The 22565-nt window shown below is 44.0% G+C and overlaps 2 protein-coding genes across 2 annotated transcripts in view; both read left to right on the top strand.

Moving 5' to 3' along the window:
* The first annotated feature begins 2727 nt into the window (after window positions 1-2727).
* Window positions 2728-5314, top strand: btbd17a (BTB (POZ) domain containing 17a). Its single transcript, XM_084341619.1, has 2 exons — window positions 2728-3102; window positions 4095-5314. Exons 1-2 carry the CDS (start codon window positions 2738-2740, stop codon window positions 5167-5169), a joined length of 1440 nt encoding a protein of 479 aa, XP_084197745.1. The 5' UTR covers window positions 2728-2737; the 3' UTR covers window positions 5170-5314.
* A 3392-nt stretch (window positions 5315-8706) lies between these two features.
* Window positions 8707-22565, top strand: part of map2k6 (mitogen-activated protein kinase kinase 6) — a 35974-nt gene continuing 22115 nt past the window's right edge. The window contains exon 1 of the mRNA XM_084341621.1: window positions 8707-9045. Coding sequence (XP_084197747.1) covers window positions 8955-9045 — 91 coding nt within the window. The 5' untranslated portion in view covers window positions 8707-8954. The remainder of the gene's footprint in view (window positions 9046-22565) is intronic.

Genomic DNA, 22565 nt, shown 5'->3' with positions numbered 1-22565 from the left:
CGGCTCATTCTCACTCACACTTTGCTTTGTGAATTTGCATATTTTCAATAAACTGTTGAGGATTCGAGCCCAAATGATTAACAGAGGAATATTGATCGTATAACTTACTGCCCCCTGATGTGATGCTGTGGCCCGAAGCTGTGAATAAATTGCTTGTGTTGCTGTGTCACGCACGAGCTGAATTGGGTGAACACACTGACACACATAGCTGCATGTGGAGTCTGTAACCACTGATTAATGCTTAATACTGTTAGTTCATTATCGAGGCCTCAGCGCTTGCAGATATCATGGATTAAAACAGCTGAAACGACTCAAATAAACCCGTTAATGAAGACTGCTTTTGCACGGATTCATTCTCACACCAAATATCTGTGTTTTTACTCAATCTCCATCAATCAATGTCATGCAAGCGTTAATACCCAAGGATAGGAAAGTCAAAATCAGCAGCCCAGGCTTGTTTCCACCCACCGATCAATGAGGTTCTGTGTGTGTGTGTGTGTGTGTGGTGGGCCGGATGTGTCGAGGAGATCCCTTGTCCCACATACAGGACACAGACCCCCTCGTCCTCCACAGCAGACGGACGTACAGACGCAGTGAGGACGCGCAGAAGAAGAAAAAGATGGTGCAACAAGACGTCAGGATGCTGTGTGTGGCTCTGTGCCTGCACCTGGGAGCAGCTGCTGCAGGTACGCAGGATGGTGTTGGACAATTTGTAGTCTGAACTAGTTTTGATTTGAGTTTCAGTGAGCTGCGTCTGGTTCATATGATGATTACGGCGTGTGAAGGCCAGAGGCGACCTTGTAAAGGAGAGTTTAAATTGGCTTTTAAACTAATAATAGTAATTATAGATGGAGTTCGCTTCATAAAAAATATGTTCCAGTAGTTGATTTTAAAGGCTCAGTTCACCCAAAATACTGAAAAGTAAGATACCGCTGCAATCAGTGTTGTAGAAAGTACCCAAAAGTCATACTTGAGTAAAAGTAAAGATTAGCGGGTTAAAACATAAGTCACTCATATGAACAATACTTAAAGCCACTACAGGGAGTTTTGAACTGTTAATGAAACAGTCTCAGTTTAATACTGATGCCTCTATGTGACCTACATAAGCAAACAAGACCATCAGCGGGAAGACTGTTTTACTATTTAGTTTTCTTCACATCTGCCATCGGGTCCATGTGTTTACACTTTCCCAGGCAAAGTTACAGCAAGTAGTACGTTTGCCAGTTAATTTTTATTTGGATAATTCTATTTTTGACATTATAGTTTGTGGTTTTGACAGTTGACACACTCCCACTATTGTCCACAGGGGCCTCAAAAATCAAGATAATATCAGAGTGACCTAAACTAGTAAAAGTAATTTCCTGGCAATAAATGTACAAAGGTTTCAACAAGTAAATATTATACATATCTTTACATATATGTATTTACTGATTACTATGTGTCTACTGATCATCAGCCTGGCCAGTTATCAGATCCAATATTCAGCATTTTTCTGATTTTGTCCATTTGCCGATAAATTAATTTATAAATTCACTACTTTGGCTTTTAGTGCAGCAGGAAGCTTTTATGTGACGTAGATAACCTGAATTTGCTTTCACCAGTAAGCACCGTGTTAGAGACAGTACAACAATTATTTGCATGTGGAGGGTGTTGAATGTTGAATGCAGTAACATATTACAGGAACAGTTCACCCAAACCTGAATGATGGATAGTCAGGTGAAGTTCAGTAGTCCACAAAACATTTCTGGAGCTTCACAGTGAAACAGTGTTGCAGTGCTCCAAGTCTCCAGAAGCCCCGAGATCCCAAATTGATCAGGAAAGATGTTATTTGATGCCCTTGATGCATGGTGAAGCTCACACAATACACACCAACTTCAGATGGGGTGCGCGCTAACGCTTTTAGCTTAGCAGCTATAGTGAAGATTTCAGTATGTAAATAATGGAGGCTTCTGGAGGCTTCTGGAGACTTCTGGAGTCCCCATCTACGTCAGTTGTTTAGGAGAATGCTGCAACACTGTTTTGCTGTGAAGCTCCAGAAATGTTTTGTGGACTACGAATCTTCACCTGACTTTCTGTCAGCATGGTGGGAGGAAATGATGACTTTTTATTTTTGGGTGAACTGTTCCTTTTATATTACTGCATAAAATTCAGCCCTCTTCCCATGCAAATTCTTTCCCTAAAAAGGTCCTCATGCTGGATCTGACATGTAAAAGCTGACAGACTGTTTACCACGACAGTTTCCCAAAATACTACAAATGTATGCTCCAAAATATGACAACATTTTTCTCTTTATTTAAATATCTCGCTTCCCCTGAGATTTAGACCTCTGTGAAAACGAATCAGAGCGTTGACTGACGACCTACTGCTATGAGAACAGGCTGCACCACAATCTGTAGTCAAGGCTGAGCTTCGAAGGAAACATCACAACTGTGTCGGGATCTGTTTTTATCTGTTGGATAGGAAGTGCCAGCTATTAATCATGAATCAGAAAGAGGAACCACACTCTGCTCATATGAATCAGGGCTCGGATCCCTGCAGGGGAGGAGGTGGAGGAGGGGGTGGTGTGCTACAACCGCCTCAGCTGAGACAAAGCTTTAATTAAACGTGACCCACAATCCCTCATTATCCAGACAGCGAGAGCAGCTGGACTGATCGATGGCATGGATTTGGATGATACTGACCCACAATCTGCCCCGATAAAATAACTGACATGCAACTTCTGTGCAGTTTAGTATTTATGTTTTGGTGTAAACTATGTCTACTTGTTGTCCAGTCTTATAACTCTTGTTCTCCTCCACCAGGCATGCTGAGGGTCGACGCCGCCCAGGACGGAGGTGGCAGCAGCAGCAGCGGGGACACCATCAGCCACTCCCTGACCGTGGTGCAGCGTCTGGAGGCCCTGCTGGTTCAGGGGAATGGCAGCGACGTGTCTCTCAGGGTGGAGACGCCCAACGCCGACGAGGTGAAGGTGATCCAGGCTCACTCGCTGGTGCTCTCCCTGCAGAGCCACGTGTTCGAGGAGATGCTGCTGAGCCACAACGGCAGCACGCTGGTCCTGAAGGAGAGCTCCGACTGCGCTGCTGTGTTTGACAAGTTCATCAGGTGATGAGACAGGAGGAGGCGAATCTCTCATCTCCATATGAGCGGATGTCACAATCAGCAGTTTGATTGAGTTATCACGCCCTCTGGAGGGGTGAACCGTGCACTGCAGCCCTCCATCTGAGACAAACAATCAATGATGAGTTCAACATAAAACAAATTGATCAATCAGTGAACTGCTGGGTTGCTCAATAGCAGCTCCTGTGGTGTAGCAGTAAGACACTGTGGAGCCTGCAGTGCAAAGGCGATCGATAATAAAATCTATTTTTCTCTAAAATGTTAATGAGGTTGACCAAAGAATGAACTAGACTGACAAAATCTTCTTCTGCACATCATAATCTGGAGCTTTTCACAGAAAATAAGATTGTTTTTCACCTGTATCTTTTCTGTGAGGAGCTGCTTGACGGTTTCTTGAGACAAAGATGGAAAAAGGAGAAACACGACTCTGCACTAATCAATATTTTCATATTAGCAATAGATCAAATGAAAAAGGAAAAAAACGTATTCATCATTTTGCCTTTACAATGAATTAAACTCAGCTGCCAGATAAATGTTGGCATTACACATTTCTAAAAGCATCACAGGTATGTTGAAACTTCATGTTTCTGTCTAACTTTCTAACTGAGGGGGGTTTAGCTTAGCTTTAGCATAGCTTTTAGAAATAAAGTACAGCTCAACAGCTAACTGCACCATCTTGTTTAATATTTGCTTTTCTAAATATTAAATTCTTCATAGAGGTCGCTGTTGGTCCTTCGTTTCCTTCACTAAATATGTTGTGTTAGCGCCTATAACAACTATATATGTTGGCGTTCCGTCGCCCCCTAGTGGTCACAAATAACTTATTACAGCTTTAAAATAATGTGTCTATATGTCAGAAAAACAGCATGTTTATATTCATATATGTTCATTTTACAGAAGTAAGTAGAGAACAGGTGCAGGATCTATTTCAAATACCCTAACCCAACATCCGACCTCCTCTTCCTCTCTCCGAGCAGGTATCTGTACTGTGGAGAGATCTCTCTGCGTCTGGACCAGGCCACACCTTTACACAAACTGGCCTCTAAGTATCAGGTGGCAGGTCTCCAGCAGGGCATCACCCAGTACATGACCCAAAATCTGGCCAGGGAGTCCTCGACAGGCCACGTGGCGGGCTGGTACGAGTACGCCCTGCAGGCCGGGGACTTGACTCTGAGGGACAGCTGTCTGCAGTACATGGCCTGGAACCTGTCGTCGGTGCTGCATAGCGGCGAGTGGGTGACCATCAGCAGCCAGCTGCTCATGTCGCTGCTGAGGCGCTCCGACCTCATCCTGCAGAGCGAGATGGAGCTCTTTGCGGCGCTGGAGGCCTGGATCATTCAGAACGAGCCGGACGGCCTGACAGCGGAGAACGCTTTGAGAGCTGTGCGTTACGCCATGATGCCGCCACGGGAGCTCTTCCGCCTGCAGACGCAGTCAGCAGTCCTGGCTCGCTATCAGGAGTCGGTGCGCGACCTGCTGTACATGTCCTACCAGTTCCACTCTGCATCGCCGCTGCACATGGCCAAGTTCTTTGACGTCAACTGCAGCCTCTTCATGCCTAGGAACTACCTGTCTCCCCTGTGGGGGTCGCCCTGGATCATCAACAACCCCACGCGAGACGACCGCAGCACAAGCTTCCAGACGCAGCTGGGACCCAGCGGCCACGACTCCAGCAAACGGGTGACCTGGAACGCCCTCTTCTCGCCACGCTGGTTACCCCTCAGCATGAGGCCGATGTACACGGAGACGGGCGCCATGCAGCCGACACGTGTGGAGGGAGGGCGCCCTCGCATCATCATCACACCGGCCACGTCCAGTGCAGACTTCGCCGGGGTGAACTTCCAGAAGACGGTGCTGGTGATGGCTCATCAGCAGGGGAAGGTGGTGGTGAAACACGTCTACAACTTCCACCAGAGCACGGAGGAGAACGGAGACTTCTTGGCCGAAGCTGATCTGTACCGCCGGACATCGGAATATCTCATCGACAGCTCCCTCTTCCTCCATATTGTGGTGAAGCCACTGTACCAAACCCTCATTAATACTAAGATCTGACCCGCCACATCGCCACACACAATCCAACCGTCTGAAGCGACATCTCACTCATATCACATCACGGGGACGTAGATCTGAATCCTCCTCGGGTGTGATGTTTGGATCATCTGTCTTGTCTCAACTGCTGTTTTCATTGGGCAACTAATACGTGACTGTCTGAGAGCATTTTGTAAATCATGCTGAGTGTAAAATCATTATTATTACATGTTTCTTGAAGGAAAAGTCTGGTGCTATTCTATATTTTCATTACTGTCAACAAAGTCCAAGTGTTGTCCAAAAACACTACGAACACAGACACTGACACCACCTACAGACTCCACCTATTCTCTAAAGGACCAGACAAGCTTCTCAGCCCGCCCCCAACGCCAGCATCCAACCCTGGGATACCTTCCAGGCCCCTCATCCTATCCATCCAGGACCCTTACCCACCTACTGAACTTATGTACCCACTTTTAACCCCTGGTACTGGTTTATTTTGACTCAGTCCTACATACACGTCCTGCTGGTCCAAATACTCACTAAAGCATCAAATGTGGCACCAAACAGTGTCTAACTTAAGAAATGACTAAACCCACTTAAAACTTTAATCTTTTTTGATTCTGGCGGCCCCTGTGGACAAAAGTGGTACGAGCACCACTGCCCCCTGCAGTGTAGATTCTTGATATCTTTTTTTTAATGCTATTTTTCTTTAGTAAACCTTGTTTTAGTGTCGTACCACCAGACTACTGAGCTGGTAACTCCTGATCCAGTGCTGTTATTCCCATGTCCTGCCAGAAATCCAAAGCTTTTTGCTGTTTGAGTAAAGTTGAAAAGCTGAAGTTTAAAGCTACTACACCTTCATTTTTCATTGATTCTGGAGGTAAACTGTTTTATTGCCGTACCACCAGACTACAGAGCAGCTGCTTCCCTCAGGCAGTGAGACTCCTTAGTTAATAGCCAGTCTTCTTGCTGATGCTCTTGTTTGCATATGTAGGTCATATAGAGGCATCAGTATCCAGCTTTCAGTTTCAGTTTCATAACCAGTTAAAAGTTCCTCAAAGTATGTTTAAGAATTCGTGGGGTGGTTTTAAAGATTTTCGTCTTCATAGGAATCAACTGACCGACTGACACATTTTTGGTGTTTTCATGGGATTTGTCGACTACAAGAAAATATAGAACATCACCAGCTTTATCTTTCATGCTTCCTGCCACACTGTCTTTGTCTTGTTCTTAAATATTGGTGCTATTACACCCCAATTACAATGAAGGGGTCACAGTTGTCATTCATCGTACTTTTACTTTAGTCGTCATTTATTCACAACGCCGCTCTTATAAGCCTCCACACCACAGTAGATGTCAGAGTACGTTGTCATTAGTTCGTTGATGTCATTGATTACCTAGATTCACTGTTGCATTAATCAATGTTACCTCGTAATAAAGATTTTTACTGAAGTTTTAAAAGCGAACTGAAAATTGTCTTTTTGTTGCGTGAGTTCATGTTTCCATCACTTTCACAGACTTTGCATGTATTCAAGTTTTATTTATGCATCTCAAAATAATGAGTTTGTCTCAGAAAGCTTTATAATCTGATGTGACACAAGACACCCTCTATCCCTAAACAGTCGATACAGCTAAGGAAAACTTAGAAAATCCTGTTTTTGTCCAGGTTGGCTTAAAGGTTAGAGAAAGGAGGGTTGACGGTGAAATCCCTGGACCAGCAGGATAAATCTGTGTGGGGAAAGTGGAGGGCAGCTCTTCCCGCTCACTCATTACCACCACTGAGGTGCCCTCAAGCTTGATCAGTATGTGGTTGCACTGAGCAACTTCCAGGTGTGAATGTGTAACTGTTAAAGTGATCAAGGCATTCCAGTACAGAACACCCTGAATAAATAAAGGTAGAGGAGGGATCTGTCCAGCCTCTGGGCAATAAATGTTGAAGACAGAATAATAAAATCACAAGATGGAGAAACACAACAAGAATAACTGCACAGGTACTTTATTACAAGCACAGTTCCTGCATTAAACATAAAGGTATTGTCAGGAAAATGAACTAGTTTAAAAAGTAAACGTGTGTTAATCTATAATATATTATTATTATAGGATTATTGTTACGGCTCCATAAAAGCTGGGCTCTGTATATCTTAGTATTTCATAAATGCTCGGACTGAAAAACAAAATCAAATATCATAATATTTTGGGATACAGGGATTACTGTCAGTACTTTGACAAAATATTAACACAATGAGATTTTGATAAGTAAACATCAGTAATGTGGATGTAATGACTAACTGGGTAAAGACAAGTATTAGAACAAGTAGAAGAAGTAGTCTGGTAAGTTTACTGTGATGCTTCACTACATCTCATGGACAAATATTGTACTTTGCAATAAATGTACTCGATATGTACATTTATCAGACAGCTGTAATTGTCGATTCCTTACAGATTAAGGGATAAATTCACCTAAAAATGATCTCATCATCTACTCACCCTATGCCGATTATTTACACCCTCGACATGCAGTCAAGCTCACGCACCCACCTCAACTGGCGTGCATGCTAACGCTTTTAGCTTAGCGGCTACAGTGAAGATTTCTGCTTTACTAAGGGTGTAAAAAATGTCTTTTCAAATTGATTTGGTCTCAGGGCTTCTGGAGACTTGGATTACATCGGACAAACCGTAAGAAGCCATTGTGTCTCTCTTCGGTTGTTTTTTATAGGGGCAGACTGATTATGGGCCAGGGCCAATATTTACGTCACAGTTTATAGCCTATGAACACTGAATAATCTGAATCTGCAAAGAAGTAAGTAAATGTATCAAATAAATATGGTGGAGAGGAAGTATGAAGAAGCAGAGAAAAGGAAATACTCAAGTAAAGTACCTGAAAAAAAATCATCCCAAATATTGGCTTTCCTTCTCCTCGATTTTTTAATAATCGTTATCAGTATCAACCCCTAGTTTTTTACATTTTAGACACAATAACGAATGATGTTTTATAAATCAGTCACGTGTTTTTTAAAGTAAAATCTCAGTCTATAAAGTATCTGATAGCTAAAGCTGTAGTGCGAGTACATACAGAGTATATTTACTGTATTACAAGTACAATATCGCTCTCTGAGATGGAACAGAGCAGCAAGTAGCAGTACTTTAAAATTATACTTGAGTAAATACAAATAGTTACACTTTAATGCACCTGTTATATTATTCTACTAAAATAATATATTATAGTATAGTCATTTATTTAAAATTTTCATATTTAGAGTACATGTAGCCACTACAGCTTTTATATTTTTATATGAATGGGTGTGTTATTAAACTGGTATCACTACTTTTACTTTATTAACGTAATATTAATCTGCAAAATACAACAAATGCAAAATACACGTATTGTAAACTACAGTACTCCTCTCTGAAGTCAGGGGAGTAGTGTTACTGCACAGAAGCGGCGCAGAGAAGTAAATAAACTGTCTGCTCTTCGCTGCCTCGCCGCCAGGACTACATTTCCCAGCGTCCCCCGCGCTCCAAGCAGGAAGAACGTTCTCTCGCAGGGGCTCACACTGATCCAAGTTAGGAGCTTTCAGCTGCCAGCCTTGGCCCATCATGTAAGTGCTGCGGAGAATTCTTTGCAGTGCAATTGCAGAATTACCTGTTTTCCCGACGCCTGCGGGGGCCGTGCACTTGTACCAGCGCTCCTTGCACGGACACGCACGCTCCGGACGCAAAAAGGCTCCAAGTGCATGAAGATCGAGGCTTGTATTTTGCATCTTTGTTGCAAAAAGGCAAGCCGCTGAAGCTCCAGTGCGAGGGCGATGGAGGGAGGGAGTGAGAAAGAAGGCAAAGTCTTTTGTGCTTCCCCTCCCCCTCATCAAAGCAAAGGGGAAATGTCTCAGCCGAAGGGAGGTAAGAATATCACACCGATCCGTGCACAACTAGCGACATGCAATCACGGCTGCACGGGCTGCAACATGCACGGCTGCAGCTCGAGCTCGGCCGGTGCATTTTAAAGTTACACGGTTTAGAAGGGGTCAGTTGCATTTCCTGTTTAAGATCTTCCCCTTTGCACAGTTCCTGGTAAGACGATGCTGTCTGTACTCACTCACACTGACGTTATTAGCGGCGCACAGGCTGGATGTTGAGCACAGGGCGCCTTTAATAGTCACGAGATAGACAAGGACACTGCAACTCTTTATAATAAACTCTGCACGAGTTGGTGCACACCGCTCAAGGTAAAGAACGGGAGCCGTGTATGCGTTTGGTTCGGTGACATGACGTGACAACCTGCAGCTGTCAACTTTGAGTGTTGGCTGGCTGCAGATTTATGGGATAGAAAATGGAAAATCTAATAATAGAAATGAGCATTTAAAGTGGTGGTGGTGGTGGTGGTGGTGAGTTCAAGAGCAGGGAGAAAGCACAGCGTCCCATTCTGTCAGCTGCAGCTTCCGTCCAAAACCCCTGGCTGAGAGTCCACCGATGTCCAGCTTTGTCCCCCCAGCGTGCAAAACAAAAGCATGCATGTGACACTTTGACCCCAGCTCGATCACCGTGCGGCGGCGAACAGGGGCCGTGCAGAGACGTCCTGCAGCCACACAGCTCTGAAGTTCACCAGAGAAACGCAGCTCGCAGAGAGAAAAACAGCTGCAGTGAAAGCAGCTCAGGCGTTTTTCCTCCCTGTACCGTGTTTTCCAAGAAGTCCAAAGTGAGGCTGGTTCATTGCACAACATACACAGCACACACACACACACAGAGAGAGAGAGTCAGAGGCTGTACAGGAGTGAACAGGTAGGAGAGAGAGCCCCTGATGGTCACAGCCTCACACTGTTTATCTGCTACAGTCAATTGTCCACCCACCTACACAGAGGAACTGTCTTGTTGCAGCCAGTTCATCTTGTGATGAATAATGCACACACACATTTTTTTTTTTGGTTTTTTATTGTTTGGAGATGAATGGGTCGGGTTGGGACTCTCCTGACAGCAGAAGTAGGTCTTCTGCTGTCATTCATTCATGTTGTACGAAGCAGAAAAACAAGTCGTGCTCAGGTCGAGTGCTGACAGGAGCGATCGATTCATCCATCGGTGAGCTATTCGCTCGACGGAGTTTCTGTCTTGACTTTTCTGGAGTTCAATAAATAAGAACAAAATGGCGCTGGCAACAAAATTGCCTCTGTCAGACTCCTCGAGGCCACAGAAATGGATCAGCTGCAGCTGTGTGAGGACACGAGTTCTTCTCTGTTAATCCAGAGGAAGGAAAATAATCTGCAACTATTTTGATAAGCGATTTGTAGGTTAAGCACGATATGGTATAAATGGTTGTGATTCGATTTGTGATCAGTGTAAATGATCATTTACACGTCACAATTTTAATGTTCACTGAAATTATGATGATGTGGCATTAATGGGAGACTGTGCTAGGTTGGCAACAGTATGATATTTTCACTTATCGATAACCATCTCAGAAAATATCACAGTTCACAAAATGTTATTCTCTGACCAACACGAAACTCAATATAAACTTGAAATGTGCTAGCAGTGTAAACACCAACACTCCCGTGGTGCTCTGAGCTCACGGTCCGGACTGCTACCAGCACTGCTAACTGAGCTACCTCGCTAACAAGAGCTACAGTTAGCAGCAGTTAGCGGGTACTCTTGTGATATACAGTGGCTGTATTTGTTCATTTCTTTATCTGCCGATAACCGACAATGTAAATTTTCCTTTATTGGGCCGATAATCTATCTGTCCGAGATATTGTACATCCCTATAACATATTGCACCTTTAACAACACTAATACAGTAAACAAGCGAACGTGCACATTATGATGATCATCTGTTTTCATACCTCGGTTCACCAACCCTAGTTTGTACCAAGCCATCATGTTTTCTTTTTACCTTTACTAAAACACGACTGCTTCTGTGATTTGGATATTGTACTCGGCCATGTTGCAGTTGATGATATTCCAATTAATTGTTCAGCTCTCGTTAAAGGAAATTTTAAAAAGTAAAAATACCAAATGTTCCCCACTTCCAGCTTGTCATCTGTGAGGATTTGCTGCTTTTCTGCTGCTTATGTGATAAAAATGTGTTTTTATGTTGGACTGGTGGTCGAACAGAACGGGTGAGCTGATGACATCGGTTTGAGCTTTAGGAAAGTGTGTCTGACACTTTTTACTGTTTTCTGGCAGACCGAACAATAATTGGAGCAAATAATCGGCAGCTAGTTGCAGTCATACTTATAATTGATAAGTTGAAAATAGGGGTTGAATCAGGTCAAGTCAAGGTTTCAGCTTGTCCATTTTGAGGATTCGCTGCTTATTTAGTGTTTTGTTATCTTAAATTGTTCTGTTTCGGTTTCTGATCTGTTGTTCGGACAAAAGAAGTTATTTGGAGGTGTCATCTTTGGCTTGGGGAAACTTTTTTCATTCTTGTCCGATTAAATGATCAGTGAGAAAATAATAGATAGCTGCTTAATTAATCAGAAAAATTATCATAACTGCAGGTGTCACTTTTCCAAAAAGTCTACTTGAACATATGAGAACTGTGTCTGTACTTTAAATTCATTTTAATCAAACCGATTTAGGCTTCGCTGCTCGCTGGTTTAACCACGTACACTGAACTCCGACATGGTAATGCTAACAGTCAATTCAGATTTGTTGTTGTGATAATGTTACACTAAAGACTAACTCCATGTAGCCTAATCTCAAACTATATCGTAGAAATGCGTTTTGTCAATTTAAAATGGCTCCTCTGCCTCCTAACGTTAGCTTGCTCCCATTTTTAATCACTTTCTTTCTACTCCGACTTCCAATATGGCCATGCTAATAGTCGATTTAGGTTTGTTGTTGTGATAATGTTACCCGAAGTGCTAACATTATCTCTTCCAATCAATTTGAACTCAACCCAGGAAACCTAATCCTAAACAATAGTGTAGATTTTATGTTTCTCCGTTCTTTCTCGGTGTCTTCGCTGCCTCTGGGAATTGAGCTAACGTTACCGTGAGGCAGCCATGCCTTTGTGCAGGCTTTTTCCACCAGTGGTGTTGAATCCAAAATGCTCCCACACACAAATTACAGTACTAAGATGGTTCGGTGTTGTAATTGTCTCTTCAGTATGGCGCGCTTGTTCCAACAGAAGCAACAACAGTTTTATTGACAGGACGACAGGGCTCAGACCAGGGTGACGGTGCTTTTTACAAACACTCACTGCTGGAGCAGAAGACACGGCCTGTTGTACTTTCACACTGGGGAAACTTTGAAGTCAATAAGATCATTACAGATGGAACATTATTTTGTTTTTATTTAAGTAGTTTGGATTTATAATGAAAGTAGCAGCTCTGACACATGATACCTGACTTTTTGGTCCGTGTAATGTGAAAGATCAGGCTGAAAATGACAAAATATAAAACAAATGGAGCATTTTGGTGTCTTTAAACCTTGTTTTTGTTTTATGGCATGCAACTTTTTTGAGTGAAAAAGCTGCAATAACCCCAGCGTACACTACCTGCTCAGCACCAAACAGCAGCCTGACAAAACTAGCAACTAGCTGGTGAAGACAGTGAAGCATTTAGCAGTTAACGAGCAAAATGTTTTTTTCTGAGCTGGTGGAGGCCAAAAATGAGCTAAAAGGAGAGTGAAAATCGGACTTCAATTAGTCTTTATTATTATATTTGTCTGTTGGATGTGCAAATAGACAACTGTTTGCTATGTTAGCCATATCAATGTAGATAGATAATATGTGTTGTACTCACTGTCTTCAAGTACTTTTCTGCAGAAAAGAAACCAACGGTCTTCAATTTAAATACATTTTCTAAACACAAGCAGTTCTAGTAGAACTTTGACTACATAAAAGAGTCTGTAATTGGCAAAATGTAAATTAAGTCTGATGAAACAATGACAAAACAATATTAAGAACCTGATACCAACTTGCGACAGTCTTTGATTCGAGGTGTAATAATCACATTTTGTTTGGTGCCAATAAAAGATCCTGCTTTAACTGTAACTTGCAGCACTGCACAGAGCAAAGCACAACACAAAAGTGGAGTTTAACTTACTGAGGGAAATGAGTACAAATCTGCAAAGCTAAAATAAGCATCGCACTCTGTGTTTTATGTAAATCCTACCAGACTAAGCTAAGTCACTTCACCCTGCTGCTGGTTTCCGTCTATTCTCATATCATTTGGCACAGAAGCATGTGAAGTCTTGCGTCTCCGTCTCGAGTGCTGCCCTGTCAGTTTCTGCCCTCCCCATTGTGCGCTGTGCTGTGTTGTGCTGTGCTGTGCTGAGTGCTGTAGTGTGCTCGGCTGGTCGATGGCAGCGTGACAGCGGCCCTCCCAGCTCGTGTCCCCCCCGCTGCCTGGGCCCGGCCCTCGCGCCCCTGCACAAATGTCCCGTTTGTCATGCAAATGGAGGCTGCGTTTTTCAGCTGCACGGATACTAAATTTGCTGTTTCGACGGGCCAATTGTTGGTCCGGTTCCAGGCCTGTAGTGGCTCTTTTTTTGCTGCAATAACAGTCGAATTGTTCAGAGCATTGTTCAGATGATCCACGAACTGTACTTCTCTTTTTTTTGCAAGGGTGGGGGGTTGACTGAGTAAGCACGCACGCTCTCTGACTGCAGCAACTTCTCTGATAGCGAGAACAAGCAACAATATTGAGGACATTTAAACAATTCCTCTTTATTTCAGCTTTGTCGCAGACATCTGTGCAGTTGGGTCTCCCTAAAAACTTGGTATTTCCTGTTTTTTGCAGGACGTAGCAGTGCACGCTTTGGCAAGCTCCGTGACCACTATAGTCCATGCTCTGAATGCATGTTGTTTTTCAATAATTTGTGCATTTGATCTCACACCTATGTGCATTGAAAGTGACAACTTGGTTCTATGAAAAGTTTTCTGCTCAACAACCTTTTGGAAAGCTGCATTTAGGTGATATGAAGATGCTCAGATACTTAAGATAAAGTAAGTTCTGTTGGATGAATGGATCAAGCACATGACTTTTATGTGTAATCAGTTTCGTTTTATGGATTTTTACTATTAGGCTTTGTGAATTTATAGTTTTCAGGTATTTAAAAGAATATTTTCCCAGTTTTCCCGCGCAGTTTGTTTAGGTTTAGGCAACTACTCTGTTAGGTTTAGAAAAACATCAAAGTTTGGATTCAATTAGTACGTCAGTGTTCACTTTTGGAACCAAGCGTTGATTTTGGGCTGGTGCTGGTGCCGGTTCAACCTGCGACCCTTTTAATAAACAGTATACGTCTCCAGTTTCCCAGCATTGCATGGAACAGCTATAGTGGACTCTTTACAAGTGTTGCTCCTGGCTTTGCACACCTACATTGGCATCCAAACATGGCTGGTCCTCAGACCACTGTTGCCTCGATGAGTGAAAATAGTTCAAATCTTTTGTTTATTCTCTCGCAGATATCTCTGCTACACTAGCTCTGGGATTTTAAAGATGGCGATCATAAGCAGTTTTAGTTTGTCCTTGGTCACGATTAACCCCGTCCCCAGCCCCTGACGTAAGTGGTTATTTGTTCTGGTCCAGAAAACAGTCGGTGCCATTGTGTTGGTGGAACCAGAGTTTCTGGCTGACAGCCAGTTCTTTGGCTGTCGAAACGCTGAAGAACTGGTTCCGGAGTAGGCACTGGCTCTGAACCAGCACCAGAACCGCTTTGTTCGAATAAGGTTAACAGAGTTTAGTGAGCCTGATGCTCACTCGGAACGTCCAACAGAAATTATTTTTATTTTTGCGGATCATGGCTGCTTCTATCCCGTGTGAACGCTGACTTATTAATTAAACCCAGAACATGATCTTCTCCAAAACCTAACCGAGTATTTTTATCACCTTTAATCTAACCTAGTAGTTACAGTAAGAACCCATGTATGTAAACATGTAAACAAGTGTGCTTTGACCTGATTTTAAATGAAGTGAAACCACTTCATTTAAACATACTTTTTCCTGCATATTGATGCCAATAGTTTGTATGTTTAAAAAAAAATTAAAGAATAAATAAATATTGAAATATTATCAGGGTTTTTTATATTTTAAAATGTATGTTAAACATTGTTCACTGCAGGCAGTTAATGTTCTTTTCCACCTCTTCTTTGGGCGAAGAGGTGAAGCACGGTGGAGCTGATGCGAACCGAACATCACCCTCGCTGCACATAGAGGCGGTTAAAGATGCTTATTATCGAAAATCAGCATGCACTCCATATGCACGGGGCTTGTGGAAGCGTGCACTGCTACGTTCTGCAAAACTGCAATCAGGAGATATTACTGTGCTTTGTGCGTCTCCGTTCAACCTGGAGCACCCTCACGGTCGTGATGGCAGCAGCTTCTCCGATTATACCTCTGAAATGTGATGAGAATGGGAACGAGGATGCAAGTAATTCGATCTATACGAGATGGATCGAAAAGTTGATCTGATCCACATGTGCCCTTCACTCTTTATAACAGATGAGTTGCAGCTGTTCTGTTTATATGACAGCTTTTAATTGCCTGTAAATGATATAAAGATCGAGGCTAGAATTACTCTGCCGTTAAATATATCTGCACTACACTCGCGTTTGATGACTGTCTGGATGTATGTCAGCCCCGACGTTTCTCTCCACGCTCAGGTGGTGATTTGGGAAAGTGGTTGCACTCTCAGCTTGAATTTTAAAGCTGTTGTAATTACAGGAGAGCAATCTGAGGCTGACTTTACCCGACTGTCAGCAGTTTTTACACCTGTTGGCTTTTTTTTTTTTTCACTTCTGTTTTCTGCTCGTGTTGAATATAAACAAGTCATCGCCAGCTCCAATTAGCACCTCAGCAGTGATTGGAGAGAAAAAGTATTTCGGTAAATTGGCAACTCGTTCTCGCTCATGTGTCTTTGTAAGTGTGTGCAGAAAAAAAAGAGTCCTGTTAAAAACACGGCGGAATAATTTATTGCCGCCACCAAGGAGGTTTTGTTTTCGCCTGTGTCCATTTGCTGGTTGGTTGGTTTGTCAGCAGGATTACAACAAAACCTACTGAACGGATTTCCACAACACTCAAATGGAGGATGTGTGTCGGCCCAGAATAGACCCCATTAACTTTTGACATGGGTCCAGATAAAGTGACGTATCCTGGAATTAAACATTGTGAGAAAGTGAGGGTGTTTTTCAACACTTTCTTTTATTTCTCAGGGAATAGTTCATGGATCTTGGCTGAGAAAAAATCTATGTGTGAGTACAGTTTCATCCAGATCCAAAGAAAAATCTGGATCTAGCAGATTTACATGTCTTCTATTCAATATTGGATCAGACCAGGGGACTGTTGGGCCTCAGTGGAGGTTTGCGCTTGACTTCCCGGGTATGAAAATACCCTGATCTTCTGTGTTGTGTGGCCTATAGAGCGTGCGCACTAGAGACTTCCGCCGACCGAGCCGACTTACTTCCAGTTTAGCGCCCGGCTAACTTGAATGGGGATGAAATAATTGAACTGCTCTTCTAGACCTTCCGAATTGTATTGGACCGAATGGCTCCAGTTATGACAGTCAAACGGGTCATTTCGAGGGGGTTGTGACACTCAGAAAAGTGTATCCACCGTTTTACAGACTTACAGAATTTTTTTTTACAATGTTAGCTTATCGGAAAAAGTCCTTTTGGGCCGCAGTGCACGGTTTGGCCACTCCCGAAACTGGCTTCTCCTCCTGGGAGTCCACCATGTTTCTACAGTAGCCATGAACAGACAGTCCAAACACTGGCTCTAGAAAAGACTTTTGGGTTTTTTTTCCCGGTTTGACGGCTATTTCATTTGTTGCAATCACTTTTATTGGCACGGACAAGGAATTTAACTCCAGTTCACATTAGCGCACAGGACAGATTTACAGGGATGATACAAATACAGACATCGAACAAAAATATCAAGCTGTGACATGTCGGTCACATGTGACTGTATGTTCAGGGTGGTGTGACACATGTCCATTGACTGCTGCTACGATGGGTACAGCATGAAGCGACACGGACTACAGCGTCCGAGGTGAGATGAAGCCGTCAGATATCTGGTGGAGGCTGTGTTGTTGGTCTGAAGCTGAACAACCCGCTTTCTTTCAAGTCGAGGCCAGCTCGCAGGAAGCGTAGCGTGAGCCGGTGACGACATGATTCCCAAAGGAGCTTTCTAACAGCTGTAACCTAAAGGAGCTGCCATCTTTGGAAGTGTAGAGTATCTCACAACCTGCCAGAGCGGTCGGAGGGGGCCAAACAGCCGACAGAGTTATTTTCAAATCTCTTTTCTGCTCCCAGACCCCCCTCCCGTCCCTCCCTCTGTGCTGCTCTCTCTGCTGCTGTCTTTTCCTGTCCCTCCTTGTGTCACTTGTTTGCGGCCGGCTGCCTCCCACCGTCTGTGATTGATCTGTCTTCCTCCGGCTCTGTGGAATTCCATTGAGGAACTTGGGATTGTTGGAATTCCGGCCGGAGTGCATGTGTGGGTTAGCAGCGGGGCATCCGGGGCTCATTATCGGGCAGGCCGGCCGTCACCTGCCCTCACGCACCGAGGCTTTCTGCTCTCGCAAACCTCAGCCGTCAGCATTATTTTCCTCCTTTCACTGCTCACAAAGTGAGGCGCGTGCACGCCGAGGCTGATTGCATGCTCGTATCGGGTGTGGCAGAAACTGGGAGCGCAGACACCCATCTCCTGTGGCCTCTCTCTGGCATCTCGCTGCATACTTGAGCTCATGTGCTGCAAATCAGCGGGAATGATATGTACTGCTGCTTTTAATTAACCCACACTGCCTACCACAGTATGCAAGAGTGATGCTGAGCTCAGCAAGAATAAAGGAAGGAATTGTGTGTTTGAGTTATGCAACATAATCTGGAGAACATCTGAAATGGGATATTTTTAGGTTGCTCATCATGTTTCCCAGTCAGCTCGGTGGAAAGTAACTAAGTACATTAACTGTACTTCAGCACCACCTGAGGTTGTACTTTTACCTGAGTATTATCATATTACTTCACTGCTTTTCAGAGGGAGTTATTGCACTTTTACTTGCATAAAATATGATGCAGTGTTATAGTAGTTCAAATTTGCTCCATATTAACCAGTTACAATACATGTTAAAGGAACAGTTCACCCATTAATCTTCGTCATCATCTCCAACATGCTGATGGAAAACAGCAAAACAGTGTTGCGGCATTCTCCGTGCAACTACTGAAATAGATGGAGACTTGTTTTAAATGTAAAAAAACAGCGAGACAGACAGAGTACCGTGAATTTTTTAAAAGGTCTTCATGTCAATCTTTTTAATAATGAGTGTTGGGATACTTTAGTCTCGGCCGAAGACTGAAAACAAAGCACAGTCCCTCGATCTGAGTCACTGAAGGATCTGTTCTGAGGTTCCAGCTCCTCAAATATGAGGATCTGCTGCAGGGCTGGTTGATGCGGTCTTAAAATAATGTGGCGCTGTCTTTAGTTTATCTCATAATACATACATACATATACTGTTTGAAATCGCCTCAAAGTCTTGTTTTGTCCAGCCAACACTCGAAGTAGAATTTTTGTCATTTTTCGTAAACAATGACTGAGCTGATTATCAAAATAGCAGCTAATTGATTTTCTGTCGACCGACTTAATCGATTCATCGGCTCATTATTTCAGCTCTCATTGCTTCTTTTTTTAAGATAAGGATCTGAACACTTTCCCATCGTTGCTTTGTATTCTGATACAAAGCAGAACTCGTGTTTCTTCCTGCCAGCCTCAGATGTTACATAATCCACGGCCCTCCGACCCCCCACCACCTCCTCTCTCTCCGTCTTACACCTCTCTTTACTCTCCTTGTGGTTTCCTCTCGGTCAGCGGCAGGTTTTTCGACGTGCAGCTCCTGCAAACAGCCCCGAGCTGCACGTCACTTTGATTTGCATGCGTGGCTGCTGGATGGCGTCCATCACCCCCGCCCCGTGACATGCAGCAGACCGATACCCGCCACCTCTGACTTACTGCACTTTACATACAGACCTGAGCCTGCAGCTCTCAGTGTTCCTGCAGAGCCTCTCCTGTGTGTTTATGAACATGGACTGAAATGTGTTGTGCATGTTAATATTTGGAGCTGTCTCCTTCCCTCTGAGGAGCATGCTGCCTCTTGTCTCATGATCTCACTGCAGGCAGATTCTTCAGTCAGTGAACGCTCTCATGGAGGAAGAGAAAGGATGCTGTCGCTTCATTGTAATCACAAAATGAATCTTTTGTTCTGTTTGCGGTCGATCGTCGGACAAAACGTATTTATTAATCCTTTCTGCTAATGTGGAATCTGTGTTTACTTCTGCTGCAAGCACGGCCGTGCTTTCTGATCCGGTCGGTTAGCGAGCAGGTGGTCAGAGATCAGATCTCAGTGAAAGTTAGAACAGGACAAGAGGAACTGTTGATATTTTACAGCAGGTTCAGGGGAAGTAAATCCACATCTATGTTCAGAACTCAAAACAAAACTGCACTAAACCAAAGTGGGTCATTTACATTACATAACTTTCACCTGTCATTTAGCAGCCGGTGTCACGTTACCGTCACAAGTTCTTATGCAGTTATGAAGCTGCATTGAACACTGCTGGTGAGGTAATCGCAGTGAGCGTTGTTCAGGTCACAGACAGTCTGATCTGAAGGAGCTGCTCGGATTTAACACGCTGTGGTTTGGATTTTGGACGTGAGATACGTTTGTGTGAATTAGAGCTGGAGCGGGACATCGGCAGGGCCACAACATGGAGATATCAGATGTCAGTGCTGATGTTTGTGTCAGCTGATAAGTAAAAAAAGAAATATCAGTCCAGAAACGTCCAAACATACGGTCGGTGTCGTGCACGTTCACGACAGCTTGTTCAAAGTTTGCATTACTAACAGGATTTCCTTGAAATTTCAACCACTGGATTTTTAATAATTTGGAATAAACTCGAGCTGCAGTGCTTCGAGTCCTCGATATAAAACGTTGCATGTTTTATTAACGCCTACTCGAGCATTGTCAACTCTCAGGTTAACTGTGCTCACATTCATTAGTTGCAAACTGTTAAGTTCAGTTCCCGAAAAGTATGAACACGCGCGTTCTTTGCAGCGCGATAATGCACAACACCGCTGCAGCCGACGGCTCTGGCTGCTACAACACTGCAGTTTGTCTAAAAGCATTTAGAAAGTTTCCTTATGATGTAGTTTCTCTTTGAGAAAAACATCAGGACTGCAGCTAACGATTATTTTCAGTATCGATTAATCTGTTAATTATTTTCATGCTGTGTACATCAGCGCTTTAGCTCCGCCCACTGGCCCTGGACAAAAATCTTTACCAAAATGACTTTTGAGGCTTCGTACAAATTTCATCTATTGGGGCGACATCTATGTCATTTATGTTATCAATGAATCTGTTTTCAATGATGCAAAAGAGAGAAAAGCCGAAGATCTTGACGTTTGACATGCAGGATCAGTAATCCACTATTTATATCAGCACTGACGATACAATACTTCGTTTGGTTGTTTTCTGGTTTTCCTTAAACATGTCAGATCTTCCAGGCGTGGCCACACAGACGATAGCTGACGCGCACGTGTTGACTCTACATGATTGTTCAGTGTGTTTCCATGTTTCCGTTGCCACTTATAGGCGACGCTGCAGCAACACGATACATTTAAACGCCTCTCACTTGGTGGTCATGAGTGTGTCTCCCTTTACATATTACACAATTATTCCTGCCGTCATCCAATCGGCATGAGAGTGCGTTCAGTCTACTGATGCAGCAGAGTCTTTCTAGAACAAAATGAAAGCAGCGAGAGGCTGTCGTGCAGACTCGGTGCAGGTGTTCTCTCTCTGAGTGTGTTCAGTGTGTGCTGCGATGGAGCTGTTAGCACAGTGTTGGTTTCCAGTTACTATTGTTGTCTGTGTAAATGCATGTAGGAGGGGCTCAAACTGACATTTTAGTGCAACAAAGCTTGCTTTGGAAAGTGGAGACCAGGAGGCCGCCGGTGGAGGGCCGCATAGCACAGCAGCGTCACACCCTGCACTGTTTGAACAACCAGGACACGCTGGACTCAACATGTGTGTGTGTGTGTGTGTGTGTGTGTGTGTGGGTGTGTGTGTCTAAGTTATATCCCTTCAGGACAGCGATCCAACTGACAGATTTGTCCACAGTGTCATGTGTTTGTGTTTTTTCTCACAAGGCAGCAATGTGAGAAATTCCAGTTATTCCTCTGGCTCTGCCCCGCGTCTTCAGAGGAGACACACCTTCGGTTCTGACTTTTAATAGCAGGCCGTGACATCAGAGGGTGGTGCACGGTGAGGTGACTTTAAATATCACCTTAAAGGAACAGTTCAACCAAAAAAAAACACATTTCTGGAGCTTCACAGCAAAACAATGTCACCTGACTTTCCATCAGCATGAGGGTGAGGAGATAATGACTGAATGTTCATTTTTAGGTGAACTTCTCCTTTAAAATATGTACATCAGCTGCTCAGAACATTCACAGGAAAAAGACATAAGTTGTTACACGTCAGATCCAACATGGCTGCTCCTCCTCCTGCTGTCATCTGTACGTTCACTTGAACAAACTGTGACCGGCTTCAGCCGCTGCGAGCTGGTCTGAGGAGGTTTTAACCAGATGCCGTCCGGAGACATGGCAACACACACACACACGCATGCACACGAACACACCCTTAGGAACCGGTGACACCCTGTTAACAAGGCGCCTGGCCGTTAAACCGCCAGTGCACCACCTCCAGATGGAGCGAGCACACCTGGGCCGCTCCTCTTCTTCTTCTTCTTCTTCTTCTTCTTGCTCTCAGCGCCTGCTCCATTCAGTCAGGATCTGGAGTCACTCGCTGCATCCCACCGTAAGTGTGAGTGATGAGATGGAGCTGCGGTCGCTGCTGCAGTTGCTATATCAACAGGAAATGTAGGAGAGAAGCTGCAGACTGGATGTGATGCACGAGAAGTGTTGTGTTGGTCCTTGTTTAGACGGATGGCTGCAGGAAGTTTGAGTCATTTTTGCATCAGTGGGAGTTTTGAAGAGCCTGATGGCTGCTGGGAGCTCTGGACAGAAGCAGCCAGTCATCAGTGTGTTGACACTGAATCTTACCGGAGAGCAGACACACGCAGCCCGTTATTTAACCTCATGGAAGATGACATGTAGCACCGAGCCACTCTGAGTGTTTGCTTCGGTCCTGGTTTCAGTTGTAGAGGGTCGATGCGATCAGGTTTACAGAGTGAACTCTGCTGTAGCTGGAGGGGAGCGGAGAGTAAAAGGTTGACCAGGATGAAGTCTGATCAACTGATCTCTCATCCTGAGCTATGTTAAGAAGTTAAGTATGCTTTCATCTTGTGGTATGCTCGGCTGCTGCCGGGGAGGGAGAGCGTCCGTCCTCTCCGGAGTCTCATCGGTCCTCTGCTTTCACTCCTCTCAGACTGAACTGCTGCAGAGGTTCGCACAGATGCTTCACACACAGATGAGTCACAC

This window comes from Pagrus pagrus, assembly GCF_965226575.1.
Source record: "Pagrus pagrus genome assembly, chromosome: 21".
Taxonomy (NCBI): domain Eukaryota; kingdom Metazoa; phylum Chordata; class Actinopteri; order Spariformes; family Sparidae; genus Pagrus; species Pagrus pagrus.
This window is presented reverse-complemented; position numbering and strand designations above follow the sequence as displayed.